General features: G+C 41.7%; 1 protein-coding gene across 3 annotated transcripts in view; it reads right to left on the minus strand.

The window, feature by feature from the left end:
• Window positions 1-15,932, minus strand: part of USP8 (ubiquitin specific peptidase 8) — a 75,899-nt gene that overhangs the window by 10,234 nt on the left and 49,733 nt on the right. For all 3 annotated transcript variants that reach the window (XM_075858051.1, XM_075858053.1, XM_075858052.1), the window contains exons 8-14: window positions 15,126-15,288; window positions 13,426-13,570; window positions 8,875-9,083; window positions 4,292-4,708; window positions 3,380-3,457; window positions 2,471-2,545; window positions 712-965 (exon numbers count right to left, since the gene is read on the minus strand). In XM_075858051.1, coding sequence (XP_075714166.1) covers window positions 712-965; window positions 2,471-2,545; window positions 3,380-3,457; window positions 4,292-4,708; window positions 8,875-9,083; window positions 13,426-13,570; window positions 15,126-15,288 — 1,341 coding nt within the window. The remainder of the gene's footprint in view (window positions 1-711; window positions 966-2,470; window positions 2,546-3,379; window positions 3,458-4,291; window positions 4,709-8,874; window positions 9,084-13,425; window positions 13,571-15,125; window positions 15,289-15,932) is intronic.

Genomic DNA, 15,932 nt, shown 5'->3' on the forward strand with positions numbered 1-15,932 from the left:
AGGGCGATTCGCCTTCTTTCGAAAGGAGTTTCCTCATGCAAGACTCTAAACTACTGGATAGACTGAATAGATGAAATCTGCTCGATTAAACCAGAATCCTTTACAGGAGGGGCTTCTGGCATTCTTCAGCTGTCTGGGTAACCAAACGGCCCTCTCTCCCAGCCTTGTCTCACCATTGGGGCACCCTTTAAGTTTTCTAGGATAGAAATTAAAGGTGTTTTCGCATGTCTGAACATTTTTGGCATATCCACAGGATATGCCATAAATCTCTGATAGATGCAAGTCCCAGCTCTGGGACCCCCACCTATATTCGAGAACAGTTTTCACCCAAACCCCATCCAGCCTGGTCAGGCAGCTGCTGATTCCCAGCGGGGACGAAGCGGAGAAGTGGCCATGCATGCGTGCAGCTTTCTCCATTCTGTTCTATAGGAGTTATGAAAAATAGCAATAAATGTCTGAGTTGAGATTAACCCTTAATAAACAAATAAGAGAGTCATGTTAAAAATTCTTAGCTTCAAATCTCCTCAAAAGAACTTTACTGTATTGCAAAAGCAATGGCCAGAAAAAAAATACCTATTTTATGTGATGTTTTTGATCGGGGGAATAGAAAGGTGACCAGAATAAACACAAATAAATAAATATGGTGCAAAAATTTTGGATATTATTATTATTATAGGTTTCGTTCATCCACACAGATGAAAGCAAACGTACTTATTTTCGCGGTTGATTACAGGCATTGGTTTCTTCTTTTCCTCATCTTTAATAGCCTGGGTTAAATCCGGTGAAGAATACGATCGTTTCAACTTTGTTTGTTCCTTCTCTACATCTGAATGTGCCTGAGGCTTGACTTTCTGAACTGGAGTTGCCGAAGGAGCAGATGACGGAGCCATTTCAGGTGGATACATGTGAACCGTGTGTGTTGGTGAATGGTAATAGCGGTAAGTACCAGTTACAGGCTCAAGAAACTGTCGGTGGATGAAACAGCAAAATGGTTTTATTACACAAGCGACATTCATATTTTTTACATTACATTTAGCACCAACATTGGAACCGTTATGTAAATGACATTATCTTGAGGAAAAAGCTTGCATCAAAGAAATCTATAACCAACGCTAATGGTCTATAATTTAAGCAAGAAGCATGTAGCGGATGGAAGAGACTACAACACAGGGTTTATAATCGATTTCCATGAAATGTTGCATGTTCCCCTGTAGACTGACACCAGTCGACCAGCTAAAATCATGGAGCTGACTATTTCCTACACCAGGGACATGTAAGTGATATTGCTATGATCAATGCAATCTGGTCTTTTAATGGTTCCCTATTTTGGAATATATTATTATATTATCATTGCCGTGATCAATACATCTTTTACGTATTGGTTCTTCACTGTTGGAATGCATACTTTAACAAGGATTATACTACACATGTCGAGTTTTGCATACATAGGCTTTGACGGTTATGGCCATTAATTATATATGCTTCCCTGAAGAACTAGGACCTCTGGTCATAGGAAAACACATTGGAAGTACAGAAGTACAATTTTCTCTCATGACCAATTGGGGTTCATCACTACCTAGTTAGGACAATCACATAGTGGAACCAACCCCGATTGGAAGTTTTTAGTCACCAGTTGGGTTTCACGATTTCCCAATAAGGTTGACTATGTGGTTATATATTTGGGTTGTGTTTACACCCACTGGTATTGCGTGTTTATAACCTATCCTTTATATAGATATATTTAAATTTGACTTATTCTGCTTGTATCTGGACGGGCAATTCCCTATTTCCATACTAATAAATAGAGTGTATCTATGGTATAATAGGCAGCTTCAAATGCGGTATTGCCCTGGTCAGGGCAGCTATTTTGCGGTGGTAGGCAGGGGTTAGAATAGTGTTTAACAGGGATAGTTCCCTGCATCATTATTGCCCTACCCTCTATGACTAGAATTATATTCACTTGGGACTGGTGTTACTCTATGTTCTTCATGAATACGATTAAAGTTTAAGTTTTAAGTGGTGGTCCTCTCTGTGAAAAAACATGAACACTTAGGTCTGCACAGGACCTGGATACACAAAATAGTTGAGTCTTTTTAATCAAGGTTATTTGCAAAGTTTTAGCAAATACGTGTCTATAAAATACCAAATCTAGAGAAACTTTTCTTATAAAACTCGACAACGTCAGCACTTATTGGACAATGTCAAAATCTAAAGGGACACGCCCCTAATGGTAATACCCAATTGTCAATTTCCAGTAGTAATAACAGAGCAACAGCACAATGCTGAATTCTAAGAAAAGATGCTGCAGAATTGGTATGTTATAGAGAATGGAAGTATTTACTAAAACAGACATGTCAGGAGAGCAGACAGGTGCTCTATAAGACCAGCATTTCTTTGAGCTAAAAAAAAATAGTTAAGAAGAACGTGGGTGAATGTGTGTGTGGCAGTTGCATATTTATATGCGAATTACCTTCACCCAACCTTCGGGCATTCCTCGAACTGTTCTACCCATCTCTTCACTTCTAGCTCGCATCAAGGGCTCTCTCTAAAAACGAAAGACAGACATATAAAAATGATTTACCATTTGCAGAAAAAAATCATTACTTTATATGTAACTACTTGACATCGAATGGCAGTCATGCTGATTGCGCGGGCAATGCTACTGGGCCCGTGTGATCAAGAGCGGGGCAGAGGCTGTAACATACAGCCGCAGTCCCGCTCTAACGGCAGAGATCTGATGTCTGTCGTTTAACCCTTTATATGTCGCGATGTAAAACGTCGATCACCCCCTTAAAATCACGTCACACGTGTGACGTGATCAGAGTCAATACACTGTATGGCCAGACAGCCCAGGGTCCATTGAAGGCCCCCAGGGCTGTCCGACCATATTCCCTGTTAGGGCATGCCGAAGTATGCCCTAAAAACTGCATATGTACGTAGGATATGTGCCAGAACATTATAGTTAAAAAGTTTCAAATATTCTATATAGATTTGAAAAAAAAAAAAAAAACACGTAAAAAAAAACAAACATGCAATAAACTTTATTAAACATAAATCCCAAGACATAAAATAAAACGGACATATTTAATTTCTAAAATTTACAAAACTGCTGCTTTTTTTCTGCACTTTCTTCCAACATAAAAATGAATATAAATTAAATGCGAGCGCATATGTACCAAAAAAAAAACGGCACAGAAAGAGTACAACATGATCCGCAAAAAAAACAAAGCCTCATACAGATACGTCAAACAAGGAATGCAAAGAGGCAAAATCCAAAAATTGGCCATCTACTCAAAGGGTTCATTCATTTACTATATCAACTTTATGCAAAAAATAAGAAGTTTCTATTCAAAAGTAAAATGTGAGCCAAACTACTTACTTTAGGCCGATCATCTTCAGAAACCTCTTTTGTAACCATCTCCGCTTTATCGTCTTTAGGTCCTTTACCCACTTCATGCTGTAAAAAAAAGTGCAGCGTGCATATGCAGAATACATAAAATGGATTGCGGCTCTCAACAATTCATATTTTCAGGATATACTTCATCAGGCACAAACCACTGTATTTGGAATCAAATGATCGATTGCTCGAGGCCAGAGAATTTCCCAGCATTCCTTTTTTTCTTGTGATATAAAGGAAAACATTGCATGCCGTGTTTCTCTGTACATCTTAAAACCTGTCTATCGGTTTTTTTAAGTCATAATGGTCACATGGAAATAACCCCCAAAAATATATATGGAAAGAACAAAGCCTTACTCATGATGATTTTGGTCTATGAACTGTATAATAGGGTTTTAGATTTAGCGCATCAGATTCATGAACGGGGATAGTGCTCACAGTTTACATCTAATTTTTGGATTTCGTATTTGAACTTGTGTTTTCTCGGTTATAGAAAAGACTACAAGGCACTTTTTAGGGATTTTAGCCAGCTGGCAAATGCCAAAAGCCTCTTTTGCCTTTGGTGAATCTATAAATCACCATAATACATACACAGGAACAATGATTAGTTGTAACATGTGGGGGAACCCAGAAGCAAAATTACAAAATGCGAATTGAAGTCGATGGGCTGTGTAATGGATGGTAGCGGTCCACTAGAGAGAGAAGCGGTGCAGCCGCTTTCCACTGAAGGTCCAGAATGAGGGACTCTCCTCTATTAAAGCTAAAATCCCCAAAAGGTAATGGAGAAGTAACTTTTCAAAACCAGTCAGTCAATTTAAATGTACATTCATTTCATAGAAAAACCCTAAAATCTGCTTGAATATCAAACAATAAAACAAATGAACAACCGGTTACCTTCTTGGGAACATTAGACACGGTCCCTTCCGGCTTCCTCTCATTTTGCTCTGAGGCGGCTTTTTTAATTTCCTTATTTTCTTTATCAATCACAACTTTTTTTCCCGGCTCTTGTTTTTTCGGAGGAGTCCCGGAGTCAGATTCTCTGGTATTGTCCTGAATAATTTCTTTTTCTTCTTGGGTACAAGCCTCTCTGAGTTCTTCTTTGTCTGGGTTCTCTTTTTGGTCTTTTTCCGTTGTGTTTCTATCGGATGAAGAATGGATTTCTACTTTGGAAGATTTGGTGTCTAAGGATGGCTTTGTAGAACGATCAGGAATAATTTGACCATTTTGCACTGGATTGTTTTCTTTCACTTCATTCTTATTTTTTTGGGGATTGTCACCAATTATAACAGTTGGCTTCTTACTGCGATCAATCTATATAAAGACCGAATAGCACATTAGAAAAGGAGAAAAATGTACAACACATAAAATGTGACATACACAGAAGCGCTCTCCATAGAACATTTCTAGGAAAGACTTAAAAACAGACACTTCAAAAGCATTAACCCCTTCAGGACACAGACCTATTTAAAACCTGACGTGTCACTTTATGTGGCAATAACTTTGGAATGCTTTTACTCATTCACGTGATCGTGAGAGTGTTTTCTCATGACACATTGTACTTAATATGTTGGTGGTAAAAAAAATAAAAAATAAATGTTTACTCTATTTGTAAAAACTAAATTTAGTACAAAATGTGGAAAATTTATTATTTTCCTAAATTTGAACGCATCTGCTTGTAAGACAGAACATTATACTACACAAAATGGTCACTAGATCACATTTCCCATATGTCTACTTTATGTTGGCATCGTTTTTTGAATATAGTTTTATTTTTCTAGTACGTTCCAAGGCTCATAACTTAAATAGCAATTTTTCCATTTCTAAACAAATTTCTAAAACCTATTCTTTTAGGGGCCAGTTCAGTTTTAAAGTTGTGATGAGGGGCCTAGATATTCACAAAACAAAAACATAAATCACCCCATTTTAAAAACTGCACCCTCAAAGTTGTCAAAACAGTATTTTGGAAGTTTCTTAAACATTTAGGTGTTTCACAGGAATTACAGCAAAGTGAAGGTGAAATTTGAAAATAATTTTGTTAAGGATCTGCCAGGCACAGCTTCTGTGTCTACGCCCATAGGTAATCAGTCTGCACCTGCTTCTATGTCTGTGAGACTGACTCCATCTTCTACCACTCAGGATGGCTGGCTTAGGAGTGGGAGAGCCTATCACAGCCTGGCCAGACGGAGCTAGCTCCCGCCCACTGTCTATTTATACCTGCCTTTCCTGTTCCTCCTTGCTTGTGATTCTTCTCGTTTGGTTTCCTAGCCCTGCTGCAGCTTCTGTACTATTTGACCCTGCTTCATATGACCCTGGCTTACCGACTACTCTCCTGCTCTGCGTTTGGTACCTCGTACACTCCTGGTTTGACTCGGCTTGTTCACTACTCTCCTGCTCTGCGTTTTGTACCTCGTACACTCCCGGTTTGACTCGGCTCGTTCATCACTCTTGTTGTTCACGGTGTTGCCGTGGGCAACTGCCCCATTTCCCCTTGCTTCTGTGTACCCTTGTCTGTTTGTCTGTCGTGCACTTATTGAGCGTAGGGACCGTCACCCAGTTGTACCCTGGCGCCTAGGGCGGGTCGTTGTAAGTAGGCAGGGACTGAGTGGCGGGTAGATTAGGGCTCACTTGACTGTTTCCCTACCCCCTTCATTACAAATTTTTTAATTTTTTTTGCAGATATTCAATTTTAATCCTTTTTATGCTGTAACACAGCAAGTGTTAACAGAGAAACACAACTCAATATTTATTATCCAGATTCTGCAGTTTTTAGAAATATCCCATATGGTGGCACTAGTGTGCTTGACTGCAACACAGGCCTTAGGAATGAAGGAGAAGTTTGTGGATTTTGGGGCCTTCTTTTTATTAGAATATATTTTAGGCACCATGTCAGGTTTGAGAAGGCCTTGAGGTGACAAAAAATATAACACCCGCAAAGCGATCCGAATTTCAGAAACTACATCCCCTAAGAAATACATCTAGGGGTGAAGTGAGCATTTTGACCCCACACGAGTTTCATCGAATTTATTTAAATGGAGTCATGAAAATGAAATTCGACATTTTCTCCAATAAAACATAGCATTTTGTACAAGGAATAAAGCAGTAAAATCACCCAAACATTTGTAAAGCAATCAATTTCTCCCAAGTACGGCAATACCCCATTATGTGGTAATAAACTGCTATTTGGGCACACGGCAGGGCTCAGAATGAGGTCCATTTAGAATTTGGAGCTCATATTTTGCTTGAATGGTTTGCGGGCGTGATGTCGCATTTGCAAAACCTCTGAGGGACAAAAAAAAGTAGGAACCCCCCCCAAGTGACTACAGTTGGGAGACAAAGGGAAAATAGTATGCAGAGCTTATTTAAACAAGCAAACGGGTGTAACGTGCTTAAAGAGACGCTTTCACGGTCTCTAGCAGACATAGTATGTAAAGTAGAGCACGTACGGAATAGGAAACCGTTTATCTTTTGCAAAAATGTAACTTTTTTTTTTTTACAATATTGTGTATGGGTAAAAATGGTTTACCCAATATTCTAGAGTCCATTTAGAAGCTCCGGTTAGACATCTTTTTTTCCGGATAGTTTCTTATTAGGACTTCGGAAGAGATACACGTGGAGGAACAGTCGGCGTCTTGCTATGCCTGGTGCGAGGTTTTTTTCTAATTAAATGTAGTTTTAAGTTAAAAAAAATTTTTTTTTTCACAAGGACAATAGGAGAAAAAGACATATGCATAAGCTGTGCGGAGTACATCAGGGTAAAAGATAAGGGAATTCCAATAAATAATGAAAAATATAAGGGGTGCCTTGAAGGAGGCCTTTTTCAACGGGCAAGGTTGTGTGGGGCACTTTCGCAATGGTGAATGGTGTCCTTTCTTATCCCCTTTTGTAACACACTTTGCACCTTTTTTTGGGTCCTTCCCTTCTTACCAATGGAGGAGATTTTGCTTGAAAAAGTGTTGCCCTGGTACAATGCGTGTGGCCTCAATTACAGAAATACTGCCACCCCCCCTTCCTATTCCCGAAATATTAGAGCCTTGATCTCCACCGCTTGGAAGTCCAGAAATGTCCGCCTCTGGCCTGCACATTGATGTAGCACGTATGCATTATACAGTGCGATTTGCATGATGTGCCAAACCATCTTTTAGTACCAGAGCCTAGATTTCCGCATGGCTATATACGGCTTCAGCACTTGATCGGAAAGATCAACCCCTCCCATGTCTCTATTATAGTCCACGATGTAGTCTGGCTTGGGAGTTTCTGTTCTGGTACCTTGTAATAGGACAAAGGAGCTGCTGTCGCCATGTAATGTGCTCAATATAAGGAGATCCATTTTGTCCTTAGACTTGAGACCCAATGCGTTGTCGCTGCATAATGCCCTACTATTGGCCCTTCAGTGTGTTTGCCCAAGCAGCGAACATGGGAGGCTTCTCTATTTTTATCTAACATGCCACTGTACTTTTGAAAGCACTTCAATAGGGGAACTCTGGTGTAGAAGTGGTACCCCTGGCCCAGCAGTGGGTGCAGTAAATCCCACACTATTTTTCCTGTAACTCCCAAGAAGGGGGGCATTCTGGGGTTTCAATCCTGGAGACCTTCCTATTGGAAAACCCTAAACCTGTGGATGTACCCTGATGAACTTTCGCACAACTTATTCATATTCAGCCTATACCTTGCTCTCCTGTTTGGCAGGTGCCAGTGGAATTGAAGCCTCCTTTTAAAATGTACCTTGGTCTTATCAAAAGAAATGCACTTCACGGGGGTGTAAACCTGGCAAACTCGGCACTGTAATGGCCTATGAAGCACCTAATTTTAAACAAGCAGTCAAAACTGGGGTTAACTCGGGGTGGGCACTGCAAATTATCATAATGTAGGAACCTCACGATCGCTCCAAAGCGTGTCCTGGGCATTGCCATATAGAAAATTGGGGTGTCATACAGTATATCCGTGCTCCAGTAGGACATAATGATCGGCACCATGTTGAATAAGAGGCCACAAAATTTGAACACATTCGCTGTATCAATGGGGACTACCAATGGGGTTTAGAATAATTTGAACTAGGATTTTGGAATAGAAATTGTTGGGCCACCATTTTAGCAATATGCATATATCTGTAGGATAAGAAAGCTCCCATTGCTAAAAGGAGCAATTCTGCCAATTATATTACTTATATTCTGTAACGTTACGATTTTGCCATTTACCAGTAATAAATGCTGTAGAGCAACTTGTCAGGTTACATCAAGAAGTGTTAGTGGTTATCTTTCATTTACACACACACAGACTTGCAGTCAGTAGAAAAGGATGTGGCCAGTTCAGATACCCATCCTGTTGTGGATCATGAAATCATTATGTTGTGTGACAGTATCGTGGAAGGATGGACAACAAAATAAACTGTCAAAGCAAACGTCACAAATGACCCATTAGCAATAACAATTTTATTATGGAAGCTGCACAATTGTATTTAAGTAATGAATAAAACTTACCTGTGGGGTAAGCTTGGCCGGATCTGATGGCTGTATTATGACTGCAGGATCGGTCTTCTGAATTATACTGACAGCTTCTTCTGTTATTTCTGTTTTAATTACTTTTCTTTCCCCATCTTGTACATCTGGTGTATGTACTGGAGAAAGTTTAACCTGAACAGCAGGTGGAGGGGATGGCGGCTCTTCCAGAGAGGGATAGCTTAAGTTCACTAGTAAAAAAAATAAAAATAAAAATATTAAATCAAGTATGAAAAAAGAAAAGGAAACTGATGGGAGGCTGTCATGTGGTGTGTATAACTTGTACGAATAAGGTTCTATGCTTTAGACAAGCACTTCTCATATATGTCCTAGTAGGGCATATGGAGGGAATACAGGGGTTACTCCCAACAGGGACCACCTCCTCTTTTAGTAAAGGACCACTGTTGCTCATGCATTATGCAGGTAACTACTGATTTTACTTGTCAAGCAGTTCTCCATTCAATAAAAGCAGGAATCCTTGTGATCGACTAATCACCAAGGGATCTGCTGAATTAAAAATGGTGTACAGTAAGCGGTGTTTGAAAACAAGACTTCATTTTTAATATTTTACTTCGATTTAAAAATTTGGTCACAAACACAAGTCACTAGTCAAGACAGTCAGAATGTAGATGTTGATACAGATGGTGATTTGAATCTACAACACTGCATGTAACAGAACAGGACATCTTGTCATCAGAACCTAGCAGTAGTACAGCATCAGTTATATCAAGCGATCATACTACTGCATAAGAGGTAGGATATTAAAAAAACGTTTTCCACATTTCTTTATTAGAAATAAATCATTAACAATAATGATAATGCTATACTATACATAGCAATGAAGTGAAATTCCGAAAATTAACATCTTAGGCCTCATGCACACGACCATAGTGTTTTTGCTGTGCGCAAAAGCACGGATCCGTTGCCGGACCATTTGTCTGAAAAACCTATCCGCAGTGCATCCATGTGTCATCAGTATTCAAGGATCCACAAAAAAAATGCGGAAGGCTGGAAATTATGTCACTACTAGTGCCAACCCCCTAAAGTGGTCACATGATCGCTCTGGCGCCATTTCTCTTGCGCCATTTCTCTTGCGTTTTTGCTTTGATGAGAGTTCTGTCTGATCTAGCTCTGGTTTCTGTCGATTCCTACACTGCAAAGATGTCCTGCGAATGATGTTTTCCTGCCGTGCCTCCTCTATCGGCGATTCAGACTGCATTCCCCAATGCTGGAAGAAGAACCGAAGAGGAGGAGCTGGAGGTATTAAGTTCACCCCACTGTCTACCAATGGCCTAGGAAGTGTTATTTCCACACCCTCTACACTAACTTGCGACAGCACCCGGACAAGTTTCACAGCTACTGCCGTCTGTCCATCTCCGCCTTTGACCATCTGCTATCGGACCTGCGTCCTGGACTCAACATGCGACGGTGCATCTCTCCAGAGGAACGGCTAATCGCCATGCTCAAGTAAGAACACATAATGTCCCCTTTCCCATTTCAGTCATGTGGCTCTGGTACAGCTAGTATAACGATAGGTATCCCCTTTACTTATTGCCATGTCTGCATGGTACCGATAGCACTAATAAAAGTTTTTGGGTTTTTTCCCCAGATACTTGGCAACTGGGTACTCGTTTGCATTGCTGTATTTAGAGTTTCTGCTGGATTCCTCCACCATTTTGCAGATCATTCAACTAACCTGCGAAAATGATCTGGCAGTGACTGTGATGCCACAGTCCAAGGCAGAAGAATAGCTTTGGATTGTCGAGAGCTTTTATAACTGTGCACAATTTCCAAACTGTGCTGGCACGCTGGATGGGAATCACAGTGTGAAAAAGCCACCTCACTCAGGGTCCCTATACTTCAATTAGAAGGAAGGGTGAACGACTTCAGTCCAACCAGCTCACCATTCTAGAACCAAGACATCTGCCTGGATCTTTTGCACCCCCAGCGCCATTTGTCATTGTGGCTGATGAAGGCTTTGTACTTTCCTGTTGCATTCATTCGCCAGGCGTGGTTTGGATGACCGGAGGCGCATTTTTAAACTACCGTATTACCCGTGCTAGACGGTACGTGAAGTGAGCCTTTGCGATTCTCAGCAGTAGGTGGCGGGTATTCCAGTCCTCTTTGCATAGAAGTCTGAATAATGTGCTGCTGGTTATCCGAGCCAGTGTCATACTCCACAACTTCTGCCGGATTCACGATGCTGCGTTGGGCGGTGAGATGCAGCAGTACAAGCAGACATCAACCATCCCTCTGGAACAGAACCAGTATGGAAGCCCTGGAGTGTCAGGACTGGCTATCTGGGAAATCTATGGTGACTACTTTCTGTCACATGTGGGAGTGGTTTCATGGCAGATGGATGCTATCCGCTAGAAACTTTGGTTCTGGACTGTTGCCTTTCAAGTTTAGTTTAGTTGTTTAGTTTATTTAGTCTAGAGACTCGCAAGAGAATGAGGACCCTTAACGTGGGTTGCGATCTTAAAGTATTCTGCAAAAATCCTTTTTTCCTTTTCTTTTTGTCCACTTTTTTTTTCAAAATTTATGGTTAATTTTTGGTTTTAATTTTTTCCCCCTCAATCTCGGGTATAGTGTGCAGAAATACAAACGAATCTCTCATTATCCCGTGTAAAAAATAAAAATTGTGAAAATAGAACATTAAAAAAAGAATATCGAACAAAGTGGAAAAAAGATTAAAAAAATAAATTTAAAAAAATAAAAAAAAATAAAAAAATCATACTGTCTGGTATTTACGCTGTGTGTGCATATAACCGTGCCCATGTTGTTGGGGGTGGTAGCTGCAGTGCTGAACACATGGGCCACGTTGCTGAAACATTCCCCTGTCCTGTGAAAACAGTGGCTGTGTAGTGTCCCGCAGGTATGGCCTCTGCTGCTTGGCCGTGGTGGTGGTGGTTCCTCTGCTGTGCATTGGAAGTATTCCACTGCCTGGAATAGCGGCCGCGGATCGCCATTGGAGCTGAACACCTCCACCGCCCCAATAGAGTGGTGTGGCATCTTATCTGCCTCTCCAATGGGACCCTCTTCAGTAGCTGAGCCAGGCTGTGGCAGAAAATGTCCTCCTGTGTTTCTTGGCTCCAGCTCCTCAGATGTTCCAACACCTGTGTATCGCTCTGAGCCCTTGAATCCGGAGTGGCATGTGTGGGGGCAACATTATGCACCCTGTGACGGACAGGTGGCCTGGAGGGTGGTGTATTATCTGTCTGTAGAAGTAAAGGGTTGCTCTCTGCAGTGGACTCTGGTGGGCTACTTGGTGTGAAGTCTGTCGCTGGAGATCGTGCCTCCACAGGTCCAGCTTCAAGCTGTATCTCGTCCGAGTCCACCTTTGTCTGCTAGAGATTGTCCTTTGCTCTATGTAGTGAGAAAATAAAAATAATGAACGCTTCTAAACTCAGTCTTGGATACATATGATCTTTGAGTCGGCCATAATTACACACAATGAAGATAGCAGAGGTTGATGGATGGAAGTTTGCTAGGTACCAGAGGGGTCCATGTTACGTAGCATTACTCCATGCGTCATAGTAGGCCCTAACTTCACACAATCTGCATAGCAGAAATTAACGGATGGAAGTATGCTAGGTACCAGGCGGGTCCCTGGCACATAGAATTGCCTCATGCGTCACTGGACAAGTATATGTAATGTAGCCTTACGGGCCAGTGTACATGACATTTGTCAGGAACATAAGCTTCTGGGTGTACAGGTAGGGGCGCCTTGGCTTGCGTCCGTCCCCACTCTTGCCCTTCTCCTTCAGTTCCCAATGGAACTGGTCCTGGCAGCTGTTCCAGCGGGTCTTAACTCGATTCACTAGAAAAAAAAAAAAAACTGTATTATCATGACATAAAAACCAACATGGCTGCAAAGGGCGAAGGTGCATAGGTATTGGGCGATACTTACAGAGTCTTTTTCGCTGTGCCCTCGTCGCCTTCTCCCACTCCACTTGATGGAGTGCCACAGCAACTTCTTTCCAGGCCTGGTCCTTGAGGTTACGGTCCTGGTACCCACCCTGCCACTTATCCTAAATGCATGGGCGGTCATGCACCAGTGTAATGAGATATACAAGTTAAACAACTGCCTGTGACATCCTTCTTCACTGTAGTCTGCTGTGGATTGTGCATAAATTAATTCTCCTCCCAGCCTCGAGTCTAGACAACTGGGAAAGTCCCTTGCGTCACTAGGTAACCTATTCGCTATTGCGGCTATACCTGGACAGCAACCCGTAAGCCGTCTGCAATTTTCACGGTCCCATAAACTTCTATTGGTGAGTCTGTACCACAATTGCAGATAGTATAATGACTTGTCCTGAGTTTTTGCGGCATGGATTCGCGGCCCCAGCCCGGATCCATAAAAAGCACGGTTGTGTGCATGGGGCCATTAAAATGAATGGGTCTGCAATTTATCTGCAAAAATGTGAATACATTTTGGCTGCAAAAATACGATCATGTGAATGAGGCCTTAGACTGTTCTACTTTTCAAATACAAATAAACAGTATAAACACCTTTTACAACTGTGCACTTACATGACAAGACGGTGTTTTCATCTTGGCTTCTTCTCGGCACAGACACTTTGCCATTTGTGGTGTACATCGGATAGCAAAAAAGCCAATTTTCATAACCACCATCCAATACTAAAGGCTCACTTTTCAAGATCGCCTTAGTTTCCCACTATAAACAAATTATTACATACAGCTATATTATGAGGTTTACATATGCGTCAGACCTCTTAAGTCACATGTACAGTCCTCACATACTGAATGCCCGTTTACACAACACAGTATTCCTAATGCAACCCATTACCAATCCCTGACTCTCAAAATTATTACAAGTGTGAGATGGACATTTACATCACTACAACTATGAACTAGGATTGTCTTTAGAATGCACATTTGATTGTTCTAGCTATGTTCTACCAGTTTTAACCAACAATAAATTATACATTTATCGTTTATCATTTTGTGCATTTACAATGAGAGGTCTAGTACCTTGCGACTGCGGCGAAAATTAATTGTTACATGGTGATCATTCAAAATGTATGGATTTGAATTTGCCCCAAGTCCTCCAGAGTGGCTATTAGGGGGGGAGGGGGCACCGCTATTGATATCCATATGCCCTCAAAAGATGGCGTTGAGGGGGCGATGGGTTGACAGTTATCTCTGATCCCGGCTGTTACAGCAGGGTGTCAGCTGTAATACACAGATGACACCCGTTGCATATGAAGCAGGCTCAGCTCGTAAGCCCGCTCCATACTATCCTCCAGTAGGACATATATTTACGTCCATTTGCAGGAAGGGGTTAACAATGTTACAGCACAAGTATGGAAACAGATTGAGTGGGCTATAAACTAGACACAATAGTGAGGGCGTGACTATAATGGATTCTATCCTGGATCAAAACGATAGAGATAAGCTATAAGCCCTTTTATTAGCTACATTATCAAGACTGGTCCAAGTCTCACACAAGTGCTGAAAGGATTCATTCCAGCGCCTGCGCAGTGGCAATATGGAGTCGACGACAAGTTATGTCCGCTGTACAGGCACTGGAATTAATCCTTGTGGTTGTACGCAAGACTTGGATCAGGCTTGTTGATGAAGTGAACAAAAGGGAAAGTGAATAAAGCCAATCAGTGCGAGTTTAGTGTTCTGAGAGGACTCTACTGCGTTAGAACTACGCCCAGCGGACACCAAGATTAATCGGCATATGAAGTGGGAATCTATTCAACTTAATTTCTTAAAGACATTTATGGCATATCCACAGTATATGTCACAAATGTCCGACAAGTGCGGGTACCAGAGGTGAAACTTACACCTACCTCTAGAAGGGGGCCCTCTGAGCACTGCGTTATGCGCGGTCGCTGGGCTCCGGGATTTTCGGAAACAGCCGAGCACGTTTTGAAACAGTTTCCTGTACTGCCATAGAAGTGAATGGGAAATATGGAAACTGCGTAGCACAGCGACATTAATGGCATATCAAACATGCCATAAAATGTCAAAGATAGGAATACTCCAAGGAAACGTTAAGCTGGGCACAGGGGAAGCTTTGGATTTATCTAATCTGGCATTCATGCTATCATTGTAGCCGTTTGCGGTGTATAAATCTGATGACATCCCTTTTAAAAGCAACACAAAAAAAAATTCACTACATCTAAATACTGTACTTTATGGCAATCTTAAAATGTAACTAGTGACTTTTCCACTGTTCTCATGAGCCAATTCATATTTACCTTAAAAAGAGCATCTTTTAAGCTCTGAAGAGTTGTTCCAAGTTTTAAGTCACTGACAGAACTGAACCAGTCCAGCAAAATAATATAATCTGCATGACGTCGGGTGTCCCAAAAATGCTTTGACGCTTCTGGTAGACTGCTCTCAATTCTTGTTGAGGTAAATCTAAAAGCAATACAAATAGTATTAGTAAAATACATATGGGGTAGTCTTACAATACAGCTCAGGAGTGGAGATCGGAGCGGTGTGCTTGGTCTCCCTGATAGTGTGGCCCAAAGTCCCCTCTGAGGACTCCCAGTACCCCAAACACCTCAACTTATCCATGTGCAGCACGGACAGCAGCTAGACGGGCTGGGAGTGACTCAATAAAGGTGCTGGTAGGTTGTCGCAGGTATCTGGAGCCATGCTGATTGCAATGCATCCCACATCTGCTGGAGGGTGCGTCGGGGGGGGGGGGGGATCCATAGAGCGAACAAGACCATTGAGGTGGTCCCACAAATATTTAATTGGGTTAAAGTCTGGAGAATTAGGGAGCCAGGGGCGTACTTGGAAGTCTTGGTCATGCTCTTCCAATTACTGTCGGACATTTCTAGACGTGTGACATATTGCATTGTCTTGCTGGAAGATAAGCAGAATGTATGGGTGGACGTGATCTGCAACGATGGATTCATACCCAAATCGGTTTAGAGTGTCTTCCACATGGATGAGTGGCCCAGAGAATGTCAGGAAAAAATCCCCCAGACCATAACGCTGCCGCCACCAGCTTGTGTTCTTCCAGCAATGTTTGCAGGGTGTTTGTTCTCGGATGT

The sequence above is a fragment of the Rhinoderma darwinii genome, chromosome 3 (genome assembly GCF_050947455.1).
Source record: "Rhinoderma darwinii isolate aRhiDar2 chromosome 3, aRhiDar2.hap1, whole genome shotgun sequence".
NCBI classification, from domain to species: Eukaryota; Metazoa; Chordata; class Amphibia; order Anura; family Rhinodermatidae; genus Rhinoderma; species Rhinoderma darwinii.